General features: G+C 33.2%; 2 protein-coding genes across 6 annotated transcripts in view; both read right to left on the bottom strand.

Moving 5' to 3' along the window:
* Positions 1-20,749, bottom strand: part of LOC106053289 (uncharacterized) — an 85,476-nt gene that overhangs the window by 50,834 nt on the left and 13,893 nt on the right. For 2 of the 5 annotated variants that reach the window (XM_056017098.1, XM_056017095.1), the window contains exons 1-2: positions 5,916-5,982; positions 5,675-5,736 (exon numbers count right to left, since the gene is read on the bottom strand). The gene's annotated coding sequence lies outside the window, so the exon portion shown is untranslated. Of the gene's footprint in view, positions 1-5,674; positions 5,737-5,915; positions 5,983-6,019; positions 6,040-20,749 lie in introns of those variants that run through there. The other 3 variants (XM_056017097.1, XM_056017099.1, XM_056017096.1) reach the window with 3 other exon arrangements.
* Positions 4,645-20,167, bottom strand: LOC129924031 (craniofacial development protein 2-like). The gene is made up of 5 exons (XM_056017633.1): positions 20,109-20,167; positions 19,973-20,018; positions 15,719-16,519; positions 14,163-14,408; positions 4,645-4,976 (listed from the first exon to the last, which is right to left on the bottom strand). Exons 1-5 carry the CDS (start codon positions 20,109-20,111, stop codon positions 4,645-4,647), a joined length of 1,428 nt encoding a protein of 475 aa, XP_055873608.1. The 5' UTR covers positions 20,112-20,167.

Genomic DNA, 20,749 nt, shown 5'->3' with positions numbered 1-20,749 from the left:
GTGTACTTATATTCCGTCAGCTACGCTGGACAGTGCACGTATCTGGTATAGACAGTATAGTGTACTTATAGTCCGTCAGCTACGCTGGACAGTGCACGTATCTGGTATAGACAGTATAGTGTACTTTAATTCCGTCAGCTACGCTGGACAGTGCACGTATCTGGTATAGACAGTATAGTGTACTTATATTCCGTCAGCTACGCTGGACAGTGCACGTATCTGGTATAGACAGTATAGTGTACTTATATTCCGTCAGCTATGCTGGACAGTGCACGTATCTGGTATAGACAGTATAGTGTACTTATATTTCGTCATCAACGCTGGACAGTGCACGTATCTGGTATAGACAGTATAGTGTATTTATATTCCGTCAGCTACGCTGGACAGTGCACGTGTCTGGTATAGACAGTACAGTGTACTTATATTCCGTTAGCTACATAGACTTTAATGTATGTATTGTAGCCCTAAAACAAACTTAAGACCCAAAAAATAATAAAGTTGTCCGACTCTATTAAAACTATAGCATTTTATGGATCTAGGCCATGTCTACAATGTTGACATGAGAAAAGATCGAAAGGATTTAGACCTAGATCTTATTTTAAGAAATACACTTTGCGCTGATAGTTTTTTACTTTGACACATGAAAATACAAAAGAAGATCCTTTAATTTCATTATAAAATAAAATTAACCTTCAATTTTGTGTTTTAAAACCATTTTTTATATTAATTAGTTCCTTATATCTGGGATTACAGATTTCCTGACGAACATTTTTTCATGTTACACATCTTTCCATCCCTAGATGTAAATGTCTAATTCAACTCTAAGTTGATAAAACTTCTCTTCGTACAGATAGTTTTATACTTTAACACATGAACATACTAATTATAATCCATTCATTTTATATTTTGATCAAATTAACATTCAAATTAGGTTTTCTAAAGCATTTTTAAAAGATTGGACTCATTCGTTTACGAAAGCTGCGAGACCTATTTGAGATAGACCTAGACCTATTTATTCAATCATGTTTCGCGTACTAAAAATTATTCCGTTTAATTGTTTACTTTATAATCCCATTCATTTAACAAAGCTATCGCTCTTTTCGTTTTTAATAGATATGTATGTATCGGCTTCGGGTAAACCCATTTTTGCAAAACTAATTTTATTTTCAGTTCCCCTAGCTGCCTTATATGCAAATTGGTGAGGGTCTAGGCAGTTATTGACTTTTGCTAAAATTTATTTAAGCACATATTTTTCAAAACCTTTTATAACTATAGATGTTAGTGCTACTGGGCGGAAATAATTTAGAGTACAGTGATCCTATAACCTGTCTGTACCAGTTGGGAAACGAGGGTTGGGGAGAAGGGCGTATCTGGGTGAAGGTTAATGCGATCGCTTTTTAAATGTATTTTATTTTTAAAAATGTTGTACGACTTGAATTCGAACTCGAGGTCTCAAGCCTGGCCAAGCCAAAACATTAATTACTGTGCCTGCGAAATGATTATAAAAATAGGTGTCATGATGATTCTATTGTTAGTTTCAAATTTTTACGCGACGACCTAATTCAAAGTATGAAAGGGACTTAGTCCAATTACATCGCCACATCTGTACAGTTTCTTCCTCTTGTACGATACCAAAAACATTGTTAATTTCCTATCAAATAATCAACTAATGGTTTAATTTTGTCATTGATTCTTGTTATGTCCTGTACAAGAAATAATTGTGAAAATTTTTGAATGATCCGACATTGAGTGTGGGAGGAAAAACATTTAAAAATATTGTACTAGACTAGTGATTCCCAAAGTGGTCTGTATAGATCATAGGAGTCTACGACGACTTCAAAGGGGTGTACGAGAGTGAACAAATTGTTTGGGGGTCATTGAGATGTAAACGGGGTCTACAATAGTGGATCTCCTCTAAGCAGGTTGAGTTTTAAATTTCAAAATCCTATTTATGGAATTAACTCATACACAAAGATGATTTGTATAGTTAATCTTTTAAATTTACACCCATAGCTTCCAGTGAATTTTAGAACCTGTTACTGTTAACAACAAGTTTAAATATCTTAGTTCTGTCTTTGTGAAACATACCCGAACCCAAAAAGAAATTTAGACAGTACAATGATGATTATTCGAAATTCGGCTTTATTCCTATCTTGTCTATTTTGTTTTCCAATTCACCCCAGAGATGGCCAAACTGAAAGAAGCTGAAGCCTGGAGTTTAGAAAAGAAGAGATATACAAGGTGGTCCGCAAGAGAAGAACCTACGTCTACAGTTTTCTTGCATATCATCAAAATCATCAAACTGTTAGAGAAACTTTCTAAATCAACAACTGAAAGAATGGACACTAGAAGCAGTGCACAGAATCTTCTTCATGCAGTGGACAATTAAGAATTTTTTGCTTTTCTGGAATTCTGGTCAAGTCTCCTATGCCAGATCAATATAGTTCAGAAGAAACTACAAAAGTCTTGACTGCACATATGGGAAGATGCTGAAGAAATTAAAACGCTTTCATGTTTTCTGCAAAATGATGAGACACTAACGAAATTGATCACCCAATCCATCGAAAGAGCAAAAGAAGTTAGTGAATGATATGGATTTCCTGTAAGCAAACCAACCAGAAGAAAGAAAAGACTTGATGAGGATTAAATACAGGCAAATCGCTTGTTCAATGAAGTCATTTATGCACGAGCACTTTAGTAATGATATGTGCTCAAACTTTGCAACATCCATTCGAATACTGCTAACTCATGCCACTTCCATTGCGTCATGTGGGATATCATTCTTATAGCTTAAATTAATCAAAAACTATCTCAGGAGCACAATGACGCAAGAAAGGCTTAGCATGGCTTTAATGTCAGTGGAGTCACAAATACTAGACACTGTCGATGTAGATGATGTTATAGATGCCTTTGCTGCACAGAAAATATGATATGAAGCGATTTGAATTGAGGTTTGTCACTTTTGCATTCTTTCGCCAATAAACAACGGTATAATTCATTATAAGAGTCTTAATGATTATTTCCGTTTAATTTTAGTAATATACCGTACAAATTTGAATGTAGGCTTATATATTTATTAATTACATTATCTCACATCTTGATGTCAAATGTCAAAATGCAAGGGGTCACTAAAGAGATTAATAATCATCCCCCCGGGCCCACCAAATCCCTAGCCACGCCCCTGTACTTTATAAATCTAAACGATTTAACCTTTTCTGGTAATGAAACATTATTATCGGCATATGTTTCGTATTATTATAAATAAGTAATCAATAAAAAAACTGCTTTTCGCATAGAACTTGTATCAATTGCTCCTTCACACACTTTATGGACAGTCTTTCACAATAATTTTTTGGGGCTATTTAACACTGTTTAGGCGTTCTCAGATGCTTAAGATCTAATTTTAAAATAAATTAGTAGGTTAATCAAGCAGCAGTCATAGTCTATTGAACAGATTTTTTTCCTAAATTTAAATAGAACTTGCAACTACAATGTGACAACTTAAATTTGATAAAAACCATAGAGTCCACAATCTCAGCATTTCATATGAGAATTTAACTAATGAAACAAAACATTGGACTTATCAATTTATTTCCAATATCCGAATTTAGAACATTCAAAATATCATGAAGCTGATGTTTTGACTTATGTTTAACATTTAAATGCCCTGTATTCTAATTTTTAGCTAAGATTTAAAGATATTCTGAAGAAATTAATATTTCAATATGATATCAGCTCTTCTAGCTTCACAAAAATGTCTGAAACTTATCAGACTATCATCACAAAGTTTCAAATTGTCATTCCATCTTAATATCTAGTGGAGAAGAAAGGTTTCAGTAAGGTTGCCAATCTTCTATATAATACAAAAATAGATATCAAAAACCGAGAAGTTGAAATAATAAACATAACTAAATTGAAGCCCAATTCGGAAATGTTATTATCAAAGCAGCCATATCGGCATATATTTTTTGTTTGGTAAATTTATGTAAAAAAAAAATAATTAGCTTCACTTTAAATTAAAATTTCCTTAATTAATATACACGACTTAGAAATCAGTGAGAAAAACGAGCACATGAAGTTGATGAATTTTGAAAAATGCATAATTAGCTAAGAAAGGGGTCTACCGAAAGCTGGAAAATGTTGCAAGGGGTCTAGGAGCCAAAATTTTTTTGGAACCACTGGTATAGAGTCTAGAAAGCATTTTGTAAATTGGTTTTAATGATAGCGAAGAAAATTATAATACAAACACCATACTTTGCACTATTATTTAAATGCAGTGATGTCACAAGGGGGTGCCAAAGGAAGAAAAAATAGCTTAGGTTAGAACTGCGTCATTTTTTTTTCTTAAATAAAATGACTAATATGACTAAGCTGAAATCACATTCTATAATGTTATCGCCTGACTATTTGACAAACAGTGGTAGACTAGGTAAAGTACAGCTCTGGCATAAGAGGTCACTTAAAAAAGTGTGTACCAATTCAAAATTATATTAATGGTTTACATTCCATTTATTAGTCATTTACGTCAATCACCAAAGATGAGACTTTGACTAAAGTGGATAACTGTCGTTTGAAAGTTTTCTTTTAACCATCTGCCATGTCTTTGACAGAAGTTTTCTTTTGACCATTTACGTTGCCTTTGACTTAAGTTTTCTTTTGATCGTTTACATTGTCTTTAACAGAAGTTTTCTTTTGATCGTTTACATTGTCTTTAACAGAAGGTTTCTTTTGACCATTTAGGTTGTCTTTGATGGAAGTTTTCTTTTGACCATCTGCAATGTCTTTGACTGAAGTTTTCTTTTGACCATTTACGTTGCCTTTGACTGAAGTTTTCGTTTGGCCGTTTACGTTGTCTTTGACTAAAGTTTTCTTTTGACCATCTGCAATGTCTTTGACTGAAGTTTTCTTTTGACCATCTGCGTTGTCTTTGACTGAAGTTTTCTTTTGACCATCTGCAATGTCTTGACAGAAGTTTTCTTTTGATCGTTCACGTTGTCTTTGACAGAAGTTTTCTTTTGACCATCTGCAATGTCTTTGACTGAAGTTTTCTTTTGACCATCTGCAATGTCTTGACAGAAGTTTTCTTTTGATCGTTCACGTTGTCTTTGACAGAAGTTTTCTTTTGACCATCTGCAATGTCTTTGACTGAAGTTTTCTTTTGACCATCTGCGTTGTCTTTGACGGAAGTTTCTATATTGATTTTAAATATACATGTATGTGTTCTCTAGCTGTTTTTGAAGCTGTTATCTGTCAGCGATTATTTTTCAATAAAGTCTTACTGTCGATTGAACTTGTCACTACAAAAAAGATTGACTAGAGAATCCTTTGTTATCATACGATATAACGCCACTCACAATAACCACCTCACAACAGCCAACAGAGAAGGTCAGTAAAATAATATATATCCTCTATAGTGGAAATCATTTCCTAAATCCTTATCACAAAAGGTATTTAGAAAAAGCTAAAAACATTTGGTAAGCTAAAAGTTATAAAAGTGTCGTTTCAACAAAGAAATCTTTCCATTGAAGTAATAAAAATATATAATTAACCAATGACTGTGAAAAATTCTTAAATTATAATATTAATATATAGGCTTCTTTCGTATGTTACTTAAATATAATGGTTATTTTGACATATTGATAGTATTTATTATAAAATTGTTAATCTTAATTACCTTACTTTATGAGTCCATTAATGTCACTAGCGTAAGTATCCAAAAACGATGCAAGATATAAACTATGGAAAGAACCATAAAAAAAATCATTTTAAGGGGAACTTATTTATATATAATAGATTTTTTACTGGATAGTTAGCAAATTCTATAAATAGCATTTAATTAATTTATTTTATTATGACAAACTTTGATTCATATACATTATTTATAATTGAAATTGTAAACAACCTTATCCTACTACCTATGGTAATGCATTGAAAGTTCAACTAATTCAACATCATAACCATAAGATCTACATTTACACACACTCTATGCTTACGTTTCAAAAGGCTCCGTCTTACTTACCCCACATACACGCTATTGTGAAGGTTTAATGGCGTGTTCATTTTTTTAAAAACTATTTATACTATATATTTTTTATCTAGTAGAGAGGTGGGATTTCAAATTGTCACGGTTTATTACACACGTCAGTATTTGATACTCTTTGTGTTTTAAACTGAAACCTAGATACAGGCTCATAGTTTAAATTATTATTGGAACAGAGCATTACGAGAGAATTGGGAAGAAAGGGGTTAAGCGGTCTACTTAAAACTTGTACTTAGAAAATCTAGAAAGAGGTTTTGTAAATATAAATATTTTGGGTGAAGGGGTCCTAATTCAAAAATCCCCCAACTAAATGTCCTATTTTTTTTATTACATTAAATAGTACACCACTGCCATGTAATCTTGTTATTCACAAAGAAAAGAAAAATACTAGACAGCATTGATGTTATAGATGACTTGGCTGTACAGAAAGCGCGACCTGAGGCGATATGTATTGAGATTTGTCACTTGTGCATTATATCGTCAAAATACAACGGTATTGTTCAGTAAAAGAGCTTTTATGATTATTTTTGTTCATTTTACTTATATACTGTACTTATTGGAAATAAGGCATATATTTATTAAATGTCATGTCATGCAGTTGAATGTCAAAATGCAAAGGCCCAAAAACAAAGTACAAGCCCCCAGGGCTACGCTATTGTGAAAACTATATATAATTATAACCTCCAGACCTATGGAAGAAATATTACCATTTAAAAAAGTCTGAAAAGTGTTGATAGTCAGCTTCCTGATTGTACTCAAATAGTTCACGTACTAATAATTTTAAACATTTCTTGTTGTTTTAGAAATAACTGTCAGTTTATCTACAAGAAAAATGTACTCTTACTTTTAAGTAAGCTCAAAAATAATCATACAACAGAAAGTTAAAAAATAGTAGCAGATATTTGTTTTATTTCATTGTTCCAAAATAACAAAACTGTACATAGCGAAGCATAATATAAATCGGACTTTCTACTACTTTTCTAATTTTGGACATGAACAGGTGACGGACGGACAGGAAACAGACCACACAATACTAATTCAGCTTTTTCCATTTTTGACACCACTAAAAAATATTAGAATTTAATCTTCTTATGATTGACTTGTTGGGTTTCAACCCCTCCGAAATAAATACTGCAGATAGTAACCTATTCTAATTTTCTACCAGTCGCTGAGCTCAAATAGAAACTAAACATACTAGAAGTTTGGGAAATAAATAAATCGAAACTAAAGAACTACCCCTCCCCAAAATATATACTACATCGTATTCGCCAATGGAGAAAGAATATTCAAGCGATGGTCTGAAATTGATTGAATTATCAACATTTTTAACATTATTTTGCGCTGTTTTTTTCAATTGAAAACAAATTAATTTACCTACTATCGACAGTGAAACATCTAGACCTTTTGGTTAGAAAACTAATTCTAATAAGTAAAAAATGTCAGCAAAAGACAATTTCAAAGAATCATTTGTGTTTTTTTTAACTTGAAAACAAAGTTTAAAATGTATTTTTTAATGTCATTTATGATTTAACATTACTATATTGATTTTTTTTTTTTTGCGCTATTTGGAAATCATATTTTAATACCTTTTCAAGTTTAAAGTTAAGAATTTACTTTCTCTAAAATTGTTTGCTCAAAAGCAGTATCATGTGCTCACAAGTGTAGATTGTGTGATATGTTTCTTCGTCATTTGTGGTGAAATAGTTCTTAGTGAGGAAGGGCGTGAAATTTTTTTATTTGCAACATCTATAAAAACATTTTGAATAAGAAACTACAGCTCAAAAATATATGCCCGATAGATTTATTCTGTTTTTAGTAAAACATAGAATGACTTTAATAAACTTGGTTTTGATATGGGTACTTTAAATCAATTGAAATCTAAAAGTGTTTGCTAAAGAGGTTTTTAAAGATAAAACAAGGTTACAAAAACAGTTTGTGTGGAAACACAAACTCAAAATCGGCCCCAAAGTGATCCACCCAGGTATGTTAAAAGGCAGTTTTCAATATTTTCAGAAAGAAGATCAGAATGAAATTCTATCAAAGACAAATGACAGAGAAAAATGGAGAAAGGAAGGTTGACAGATCTTGTGTGGTGCCCCAGCGGTCCAGCAAAAAAAAAAAGAAAAAAAAGAAATTAAATGTGAAGTTAGATGTAAACATGGCCTAACTGATGTCTTATAATGAGTATCTAATTGATCTAATTGTTTTGTAAAGGGTCAATCTCTTATTCAAATCTTCAATTAAAAAACATTTCCGTAAAAGCAAAATCCCTTTGGTTGAGTGTTCTATACCTGCGGTGCAACTCTACAGGTCACACCATAATATGAAAAACTACTTATTAATTGTTGTTTTAAATTCTGTTCAACTTATATTCATACTAAATAGATTTTTACTCTTTAAAAAAATAGTAAACATTTTTGTGTGTGTAAAAGTAGTAGTTAGTATTACAGAACTTGTAAATGTAAAACAAAAATATTTTTTGACAAAAAATGTAAAACATTTGCATAAATGTGTTAAATGTATGGTAAATAGTTGTCTCCCCTACTAAAGAGCCTACCGTGCTGTTACTATTAATAGTTAATAGTTGTAAAACTGGTGTATTTTTATGAAAAAACCGCTTGCATAATTGATTTTAAAAATTTGCTTTGTTTTTTTGCTTCGAGAAAAGAAAAAAGTAACCGTTGCATCAGAATTTTGAATTATCTAAAATATTGTGATGTTCTATTTTCATTTTCTCTAGTAGTTTCGGAGAACTAAACGGGACGGACGGACGGACAGACAGACATGCCACACAAAACTAATAGCGTCTCTTCACCTTTAGGGGGCCGCTAAAAGTTTTCTTGCTGTCGAAATATCATTACTTCAAACAGCAAAAGATCAATCCCTTGTTAGTGGTCTGGGTATCAAAACAGGTGAGGGCTAATCAAATAGTACAACAGATAGGTGTGCTTGGCACCTAAAGCAATGTCTATTAAATTGAAAGTGTCACCGAACAGAGAAAATTAGAAAAAGAAATATTTAGTTTAACAATTTATATTTCTTTAGGAATACATCATATCACTGTAGTAAAATATCACCGTGGTACATGGGCGTAGCCTGGGGGGGGTTCTTGGGGTTCAACCCCCCCCCCCGAAATAAAATCCCCCCCCTGGGGGAGTCGGAATTAAGTGACTGATTTTTTGCTTTGATTTTGTTTATTTTAGGTGAGATTTTAATACTAAACCATCACTTGCCCCAGCACAACCAAAGGGGTTTTGAGTTTAAAACCCCTACCAAGGGGGTTCGAGTTTAAAAACCCCTACCAGGGGGGTTCGAGTTTAAACCCCCTACCAGAGCGGTTCGAGTTTAAAAACCCCTACTAGGGGTTTTGAGTTTAAAACCCCCTACCAGGGGTTTTGAGTTTTAAACCCCTACCTGGGGTTTTTGCAGTTAACTCCCCCTCTTCTATAAAACAAAACCAAAAAAACGCAAACGAAAATCCCCTAATTCCAAGAGCACAGTTAAGGAAGATTTTGATTTTAAAACCACGTCTAAAATTTACGATAAACCCCCTCTTTAATATGAAAAAAGAGCTAATTACGCACTCAAAATGTTATGAGCGTAGCTAAATGGGTTTTGACTCAGTTTTGAGTTTAAACGCCACTTCAGTGGGGTTTGAAGGTAAATTATACCTCTTTAATAATAATTAAAAAAAAGCAAATTATACACTAAAAATGTTATGAGTGTAGTCTATGGGGTTTTGAGTTTAAACTCCCCTCCAGTGGAGTTTGAAGCTAAAAAGTAGGCTACCTCTTCAATATAAATAAAAGAAAATTACTCACTCTAAAATCTATGAGCGTAGTCTAAGGGGTTTTGAGTTTAAACCCCCATTCAGAGGGGTTTGGTGCTAAAAATACATCTTCAATATAAAAAAAAAGCAAATTACACACTAAAATTATTTGAGCCTAGCCAATCCAATTTCAGTTTAAACCCCTCTTCTACAGATGGCGTTTGTTTAAAGTTTAAAACCCCTCCAGATGGTTTTGAGTTTAAGATCCCCCTACAGAGCATTTTGAGGTGGAAAACCCCCAACAGATGATTTTGACGATCTCTTTTCCATATAAAATCTAAAGCAAACTACAGTCACTTAATTCCAAGAGCGTATTCAAGAGAGGTTACACATTTTTACCAGTGGCAGGTCTCCCTTAATACACTGCAGTGAATAGTCATCTGCCGAAATTGAAAAACACTAAATGTGGCTCAACAAAGATGGCTAAGACAGATTTTGGGAGTCAGTTATAGAGATCAAAATGAATTACGCATAAGAAGAGTTGCAATGATATCCTAGTACAACTTGACGCCACTCATTCATTGAGGTCCTCATGGCAGGTGGGAAGAGGCTTCAGACATTACCAGTGACAGATTTTTATGGAAACAGCTTGACGTCAAATGCTCCAAACGGCGCGGTAGGGTCTAAGTCAGTAAGAATAGCACATTAAGTTTTTGAAATAAAACTTTTTAATAGCAGGAAAATGCACTGTAGATACCTCAGAATATGCATTTTGTTGGCTTTCAATATCAGAAATAGTGCTTCGCGCGGTAGGGTCTAAGTCAGTAAGAATAGCACATTAGGTTTTTGAAATAAAACTTTTTAATAGCAGGAAAATGCACTGTAGATACCTAAGAATATGCATTTTGTTGGCCTTCAATATCAGAAATAGTGCTTCGCGGCGGGGCTTCGCCCCGCGCTGGGGGAGCTCCTTGCGCTCCCCCAGACCCCCTTGCTAGTATTGGTGGGGAAATCTACAATTTTTCCCCTAACTCATGGAAGAACTTATTCTAGGGCATAATAAACGTCTTCCGAAAGAAAGAAGGGTTAGAATGCAATAAAGATTATGTACACACACATAAATAAATATTTTTAAAAAAATTCGCGGGGGGTGGGTCGGGGAGAAGAAAATCCCCCCCCTAAACCCCCCCCCGGAAAAAAATCCTGGCTACGCCCATGCCGTGGTAACTAAATGTTTTTAAAATGTAACTCATAAACATGTTGTTGTTTTTTATTGTCATTGATTATGTAAACATTTTACCTAAATATTTTCATTTTATGCACATTTTCTTGTTTCTTCGGTTATTTTTTATACTCGGTCTTGAGTTGTAGTTTCGAAAAGCTGGTAACAAGAATAGAGTAATATTCTTAATGCAGAACTCAGAAACATTAAATAGACGTCTTTTAAAACACAACTAGATACAGCTTTTATTCATAAATTTACACAGCTTTCAACTCGCAAAAAAAGATGTAAGTAGAAATGAAAGCTAAAAATGAGACTTACAAATGACACAAGGTAAAAATAAACACTACCTTTTGCAACACGTCGCTCGTTTATGCTCCTCTTATACACTTTCAAAACTTAACCTTTCAAAACATAACTTGAGCTACCAATGAAGAACTTGTGATATTATAAGAATCTTTATAGTATATACAACCACACTATCTGCTCATTATTACAATACATAAAACTTGCACTCACATTCTTTAGCATTTTTAAAAGTATTTTTGTTTATATTGCTACGATTCTCTCTCCTACTCAAGCCTTCTGTAAACACTGCTCAACACAACACAACACATCAACACATCAAGAACCTGACAACAAGAGCTCCACAATAATCTGGTACTTTAATAAGGGTCAAATAAAACAGCCAATATGACACAATTAGCAACACAATCAACTACTACAATGTTAGACTGTATATCACTGTACTAAATTCATAACTCTACTGTCTCTTCCTGGCTGGACACGTTCAATAGAGGACTGCACCAGGACCGACTTCATGGCTGACTAACAGTCCCGGTCTCAACGCTCTCCGGTCTTGAACTGCGCTTTCATACACAGTGTCTCTGGTCTGCGCACGCTATTCACGTGCAAAGTTCAAGCCATTACTGTCCCTTGCCTTTCAATATAGCACGCTAAACTGTATTACTGGCCTGTGTCACATATGTCAGCTGATCACACGCAGTTAACCCTTTTGCGTCGTGAATAGGGTTATAACAATATTCATTGTGAGTAAATAAATTCATACTACTTTTTAACATTTTTCTATTATGCAATATGAAATAATCTTAATGAATCGGTCGGACGACCAATCGTCTTGTTCATTAACAAGTGTTCATGTTCATTCATAATTTTATTTTGACGTATGATATATATATATATATATATATATATATATATATATATATATATATATATATATATATATATATATATATATATATATATATATGACGTATGACGTATGAACTTACAAATATTACACAAACGAAATAGTAACAGGCTTAAAAAATGATAACACTCAATATATTCATTTTATAAATCATAATAAGTCAAATTAAAATTAAAATTCCATATAAAACATTTAGATTTCTATAAAATGTGGTGAGCAAAACGTTGTATAATATGCATTCCTTTTATACATTGAGAAGCTAATATCTCTGTTTAAAAAATCGAATTTATTAACAAGTCTTGACTAATTATGTTTAAAACAAATTGCATTGATTATGTCAGTTTTCTACTTGTTATGTCTAGATAGAGAAATCGCCCTTTTCATAGATTCAATAGTGAACTGACAGTCTAGTAGTTTTATCACCAATACACATTGCTATTACTTGCATGGTTGTCCTCCACCGACAGGAAATTATTATGTTAAACACTAGGGCCAAATTTTTTTCTTAAATTTACGACTGATTACAAGCTATTGCTGGATATCATTTTTCTATTCATCTCAATGTGAAAAGTAAAAATGGATACATTTAAATTGCCAAAATCTTCATGATTCTCTGAATACTATTTTTTAATTGGTCTTCTTATCTTAAATATTTCTTTTGGAATCATTCTCCAATTATTTCATGACAAAACAAGGGTGACTTTCTTCACCATTATCGATCCCTAATCGATTCTTTTGCTTTGGTAATCGAGTGAGTTATAGTGTCTTCTGAAATTACAGTACTACATTTCATATAATGTTTTTTCGGATATAAGTCCTTGTAGGCTATATGATTAAGTTAGCAATTAAATCTTTATCTGTTTATATATTTATTGTTTCTTGAAAAGCCACAAAACTTCTATCTCATGATTAAGAATATTTGTTGACTGAGCGTTGGAACTCATGCTAATTGTCAGAAAATAGGGAGCAGTCAACATCTGAAAAACAGAAGACATATTTTAAGAGTTCACCCAGTCAACATATTGGACCACTTTACATATCTGAGAAGCACGGTATCAAATGACGCATTGCAACCTAGGGCCAGTGGTGCTTTTAAATGCCACCAGGGGAGTGTGTTTCGGAACAAATCGATACGCCTGACTACAAAAATCAATGTCTACCAAGCAGTGGTTCTCTATAAACCTCCTATATGGATCTGAGAAATGGATGCTATAAAGAAAGCTACAAAGACTTCTTAAACTCTTTTACCCAAAATGTCTGCACTCCATCATGAACATTCGGTGCCAAGTGCGCACCACACCCACTAATCTTTTTGCGAAAGCCGGTATGGACAGTATAGTGTACTTATATTCCGTCAGCTACGCTGGACAGTGCACGTATCTGGTATAGACAGTATAGTGTACTTATATTCCGTCAGCTACGCTGGACAGTGCACGTATCTGGCATGGGCGACGACCGTATGCCAAAGGCAATCTTTTTGTTGAGATGAAAGGTATAGACGTTACTTCAAAAAAGATGATTACGTTATACGTGTCATGCATATTGAATAGTAAAGTGTCCAATAACTTTTTGACATGCGTGTGCTGCAGCGTGTTCAGTATGTAAGTAATTTAATATTACTTATCTTCCCTACCAACAAAAATCAATGTTCGTAAAGGAAGGGTTCTTACTACACTTTTCTATGGCTCTGAGGTCTGGCTGCTTTATTAAAAAAAAAAAAGGCCTTTTATAATTCGCTTGTTTTTTTTTTTTGTTTTTTTTAAATGAAGTAAGTTTTTAATAGAATTTTGTAAATAAATTGACATTAATTAAGCTTTCTTTCTTTTTTTCTTTGGGGAAATATTTTTATTGCTAGCCAGAAATTGTTTCCGTTTCATATTAATCACTCTTTCAAGTGTCAACGTATTTATTTTCCTACCGCAAGCTTTCTTTATGCGTCTTTTGCTTTTCTTGTCAAAATCTTTCATGAACTTTTTGTGCTTTGGGGACCTTTTGTACAATTCACAATTACTGGTTAGTTCTGAAAGAACAACTTTATTATAGTGAGTTATCATCGCATTATAGTCTAGTTGTTTTGTTCCATTTTGAAATGATTTAAACATTTCAGACAAAGCAACACTGGCTTTGGACACTCTGTAAGATACTTCACTGTCGTACTCATTATCTGATGAGAAGATGAAGTCTAGAAATTTAACTTTAGAAGGTGGTGACAATATTTTAGTTAAACTTTGCTTATTTTTTTCCTTGTCTTTAACCTCGATCTCCAAAATTTGAGGTTTACTTATCTTTACGCCAAGTTTTCCACAATGCAATTTCAATTGAGAAAAATATTCTTGTAGAACCTTCAGGGAACTTGTTTCTATGACTACACTGTTTAAATAGCTGGTGCTATCTAGTTCATCTTGAAATTTTGATAAATTCGATTTGATCTTTAGATCAGTATTGATCATTGACCATGTTAGATCAGATAATATGACATCTATAAGGCAACACTTTTTCTCGGTATCTCGGTGACAAAAATATGTTTTGGCATTTAAACATTTGTAGCATCTCAGATAAGCGATAACAGATGAGAAGAGCTTTTTAATTTCTATATGCATATCTAATGTTGACAGATGTTTGAAAAAATGTTTATTGTCATTTTCTAAGTCATCAAGTATTGAACAAAATCCTCGATAACGTATTGGGTATAGCCCCTTTTTCTGTTGACATAATAATAGTTTAAATAATAATCTTGATTTTGTTTTACTAATCTGTACACAACTTTCGGTGTCTGTTTCTTTTCGGAATTTTCTTATTCTAGATTGAACGATGTTGGCAAAACATTTTCCTATAGTGTACATAACATTGATGAAATCGGGAAAAAAAGTATCCTGCTTTTTATAAGCACAAAATATACTTACAAACGTTAGCTCTATTGGTATGTACTGATATTTCCAGCACAATTCATACAGTTGAGCTATATCTTTCTGTTCTAATATTTCGATAACCTTTTGACTTTGTTTATCTCTTTTAAATGATTGGTTAATTTCATCTACTGATGGTAGCATTTGAAACAACGTATGTTTGCGATTACGAAAATTATTAAAATGTCTTGAAGAACTATTGCCAATTAAATCACTATTTAAGAAATACATAATTGTTTCTTCGGATATATGAATGTTTTCAATGTCATCTGTAAACATATTCAAAATCTTTTTGAAAGCACAGTTGAAATAATTAACCTCTTTATTAGTCAAGACCGCTTTGGGCTTCCATTTCATTTTTTTAAATACTCGGTAATAAAGTTTCCTTATATCGGATATATAGATCATAAACCTTTTAAGCTTATGTTCATATTTTTTTCCAAACACTTCGTTATGTCTTTTGTAAATTATTTCTCTGATTTTGTTCCAATGGTTTTCAATTTCAGAAACAGAATTTTGTTTAGTAGCCCACCAGTTTTGCCATACAATCATTAATGTTAATAAAAACATATGTTGGGATTTGATAATGCCTTTGGCTGAGAATTCCCTTTTGGATTACTTAATAGAAGTTCAATGTTGCTAGTTACCAACAGATGATCAGTGGAACGTTTCAATTGAATGTTTGCCTTCGTCATTTTTACAAAGTGCCTATGTTTATTACGAGTAATACAAAAATCTATGTATGAGCTAGATGATGACTTATTCTGAAATGTGTATTGCGCATTTTCTGTTTGATCAAAAAATGAATGAGCTATACAAAGATCATGAAAAGTGCACAATTCAAGTAATCTTCGTCCATTATCTGTGACCCTGCAACTTATTCCATGTTCTCCAAGACATCTAAACCAGGCTAGATTGTCATCTCCAACGTGGGAGTTAAAGTCACCCAAAAGAAAAATAATTTCATCCTCGGAAATTTTTGATAACTTTTCTTCTAGACTTTCAAAAAAATCTTCTTTTGTTTCCAATTCTGTGTTGACATGTGGAATGTAAACATTTATTATGTGTACTATTCCTCCGTCTGTGTTTAATGTCAATGAGCAAATCCTATCTGTGAAATCAGAATCAATGTCTATATATTTGAATATATCTTCTTTTATTATAAATCCTAGGCCGTATTTCATGTCTTCATTGTCGTAACATTTCAAAACTAATCTGTAACCTCTTTTAGTATACACCTCTTCCTTACACCTCGTTTCTTGAACGCAAGCTATATCAACTTTATATTTTTTTATTTCATCGATAACTATTTCTTGATATTTATTTAAACTTGTTACATTCCATGTTCCAAATATAAAATCGCGTCTTTCTGAAAGAAAAAAATTAAAACAATATAAAGCTGATATTAAAATATTAGAAATTACAATTATCGAATTATATATAACTATAAAAATATCCTTACAAAAACCTCGACGTTTTTGGTTATGGCTAAACTTATTTATAATTTAATATCACAGAAATGTCTTCATATTGTTATAAACCTGGTGGTAGCACAGATGGGGTTAGTGGTGTGATTGTAGTCAGTCGACGCAAATCGCCCCAGGCCAGCACTTGACGAGCGGTCAACCGTGACGAGTTACGACGGTCAGCCGAGACGAGTGTCAACATGACGGTTCGGGAAAGATCGACGTCGTGAACAGAGCTCAGGAGCGTCACGAGAGTTGTAGTCATCTGACCACCTAGAAACGTCGAGCGGCGTTCTATCCGGTTCGAGAAGGCCAGTAGGGACCCTATATAAGAGCGGAGGTGTCGCAGTCAAGACGGTTGAGAAAAGGGGCTCAATACAGCGAGGTTTACGAGAAAAGGTTCGCGACAGGGCTCAGAACACGGTCGACTACAGCACAGTTCAACGATGTGGTTCTGTACGGAGCATTACGACGGTTCAGTGCGGAGTACTGTCAAATACAGTTGAGACGACTGGCGTCTTGATTTTTGTCTGCGATCGAGTCCGACACAACGAGCCTAGTGTGTGAAGTCAGTCCTAAACTGTTGAACCCAGTGCAAGCCGGATCGAGACGGGGAGGTCAGTGCAAGAGTTGATACGGCGGTACGGTGTTATCGGAGAGATATTTGTACAGTGTACGTGTTGCCAATTGTACAGTATTGGCTGTTATTTATTCAACCATTAAAGTGTTACGTTACTTTGGAGCCCTGAGTTGTCAAGTTCTTTAAGTTGGTGGTGTAAGGTGCAGTTTGCAGAGAGCCTGGATAGTGAGATTCGTAACAATATTTTATGTTCAATATTTCTAGAGAGTTAAACACATTTTAAACATTATTTAAAAATTATTTTGGGGATGTTATTATTTCTTCCGAACCTTGAGTGGCTTCAGCTGATATCTTTTAAGTTTATTTATTTATTGTGACTTTTTAACATTTTTACCGGCTCCCTAAAGGGGAAAAGCTGCTTTTAGTTGTTTGTTTGTTTTTTTTTTCGTTTTTTTTTTGTTGTTGTCTCTCTGTCCGCCCGTGCGGACTATCTTATTTCTAGTACCCAACCTTTTTTCAACACAAAATTAACACACCTAAATAATTGTAGAAATTAAATTGGAGTGATTTTAAATTTTTTAAATGATTTTTTAAAAGGAGTTTCAATAGGTGTCGCTGTAACCAATTGTGAATATTCATTTGTTATTAATTTCAAGAAATGTTCGCAATATCTAAAACTGTTGATTTCTAGTCTTATGATTAAAGGATGCAAAAAAAGATTAAATTAAGCAAATATGTTAGAACTAGAAATCAAAATTTAAAAAGTGTATTGTGAAGAGTTGATCAATTGAATGCTAAAAAAAAGTTTGGGATAGTTATTTTAATAAACAAGAAAAATAAAAAAAAAATACTTTTTTATAATAAAAAGTTTATAGTAAGCGTAGTTGTATCAATTAGTTTGGATCAGTCATGTAATCATGTTTGTAATGGATCTAGAGTAGCATTAATAAATCTGTGCGTTTAGAAATATTTTACCAAATGTTTTTAATTTGCGCAATTTCATGCTTTCAGCTTTCTCAATACACTAATGATTTTATCGCTTGTCTGGACCAATTGGCTAAAGTGCGAGGAAAAAAAGAAGGGAAGTATCTGTTTCCGTGATCGCTTTTTAAATGCATTTAATAAAATAAACGAAAGTTTTACGAATTTTCGAACTCGACGTCTGAAGTCTCCTCAAACCAATGCGCCAGCAGAAAGCTTATAAAATAGATTTTATTATTATCTATTGTTAGTTTCAAATTTTAAAGTGGCAACCTGTTTATCTCTAAAATTTATAAAGGGGACTGATTTATCTAATACCACCACATCAGTCAAGTAAAATTTCTTTCATTTACCAATAATTATAATTTTATGATACTTGTTCATTAAAAAGTTGGTTATTGCTTTTATTCATAGTTTCACAGAAACTTCTTAGAACCTGGGTAGAAATGAATCTCGAAAACGGCTCTACCGATTTTCCTACAAATTTGATTTGACTGTATACCGTTAGCAAAAGAATTACTGACTCGATGGCAACACCTGGAAAACTTTATTTTGAACATTATAATTTTTCAAATTTTAAAAAAATCTGAGAAAATAAAGAACGAGAGAATATTTATCTTGAACTGACTATAAGTCTTCAGTTACAGGAAGCGTGATTGAGAAATCAAGTACGCTTGAACTTGGCTATGAAGGGGGCTCGAGGTTCGACACCCGACTCGAGCAGAATTGTGTTTACTGACCACTCAAGGCAGCGCGAAAACCTTGTTTTATTTAATTTATTTTACTCTGCATTCCTTGAAAACATTTATAAATTAATGTTTGGGAAATTTCCGTTATTGTTTTCTAAGTCTAGATCTAGAGGTAAGTCATTTGAATATTATAAAATCTAGTCAAATGTCAAGACAAAATACCAGATACTGAAGTTCTTCAAAGAGCGGGTCTGCAAAGCATCCAGACAATCCTAATGCAGTTCCCGCTGTAATGGACAGGACACGTCTGCAGAATGTTAGACCGCCGCATCCTTAAACGACTCTTGTACGGCCAACTAAGCGAAGGAAAGCGCTCGCAAGGTGGTCAAAGAAAGAGTTTCAGGGACACCCTCAAAGCTTTTCTGAAGGCGTTCAGCATAGACCCAGCCTCCTGGGACACAGAGGCACATGACAAAGCATCATGGCGTCGCGCTGTGAAAGGTGGTGCACAGGTTGCTGAGGAAAAGAGAACAACGCTGGCAGAAGAAAAACGCAAGGCAAATGACACCAGCTTCGGCTAAAATAACCTTCCCAGTGTGCGGCCAAACATTCCGGGCTCACATAGGTCTCACCAGCCACATGAGGAGGCATAAAACCCCAGTGCAAAGCTCTCAGTCCCCTATATGACAAAGTGGTCATCATCGTACCACAATGGACGAACTATATATATATATATATATATTAAATTCTAGTAGATATGTAGATATATCTATACTTTCTGGAGAGAAGGGGAGAACTGAGCGGTGTAAAAATAAATTTAATTGGTTTTTAATTTTAAAAATTCATTAGTTATTAGGAGAAAAAAATCATTCTTTAAGTTGTATTAAGAAGGTTTTTTTTTTTATATAAAAGTATTTTTAATGCTTTTCTAGATATAAATGTTCATACAGATTCTACATAACTGACTTCTGTTTTCAAAACTATGATTGTGCAGAGAGAAAAGTGTTTTAAGTTCAAAAGGCTTACATCGTAAAAAATTTTATTCCACAATTGTAAAAAAGATAGCAATTAAATTTTGCTTTCTGTAATAAAATAAATCATCTTACTTTCCAGACGCAAAATCTGTTGCATTCGACTTGCAGTACTAGCATCCTATTGTTAAAACACATTAAAAAAAAACTATGAACAAATGGAATTGTGAAAATCAAAAAAAAAATTGTAAGTGAAACAAAACAAACTTACCATTTTTATGTTTTATTGTGTCTTCAATTTTAAGTGCGACTCCATCATACCCGCGTTCTAAAATAAATATTTTATTATATATATATATATGGATGAAAGAATACTAGAACAAAAACGTGAAGTAAAAAAAAAGTTACAACTGGCAATACATGGAAATGGGACCTTCTTATCTTAAGAAAATAAAAAAAAGACGTTACTTCAAAACAGAATTTGATTTCGTCCTAAATAGAAAGCAGGCATTCTTTAGAATGTATTGGCATTATAAAGAATGCCTGGCGATTTTTGCAAAGTACTAAATTATTATCTATTTCCTGGGCATTCCTAAGAATTCATAGTGAAATTTTAAGTTTCAATTTATTCAACAATTCTTTAACTCAACTAATCCTATTTTAAAATAGTAATAACATTATCTTACAGATTATAGACCTTACTATAAAAAAGGAGATAATTACGTTCTGCGCATTTCATGTTTAAATCTAGTCATGTATATTAATCAACGACTTGAACTCTGCTAAATCGTAGGTTTTCCTGGCTGATTCAGGCGACCCACGCATGCACAATAGTGTCAATCGTCAAGGCTAAATCTAATTTTATGATTTACTTTTAAAAAACACGTAAAAATATTATATATTGTCTATTAA

Source organism: Biomphalaria glabrata, chromosome 18, assembly GCF_947242115.1.
Source record: "Biomphalaria glabrata chromosome 18, xgBioGlab47.1, whole genome shotgun sequence".
Lineage (NCBI taxonomy): Eukaryota > Metazoa > Mollusca > Gastropoda > Planorbidae > Biomphalaria > Biomphalaria glabrata.
This window is presented reverse-complemented; position numbering and strand designations above follow the sequence as displayed.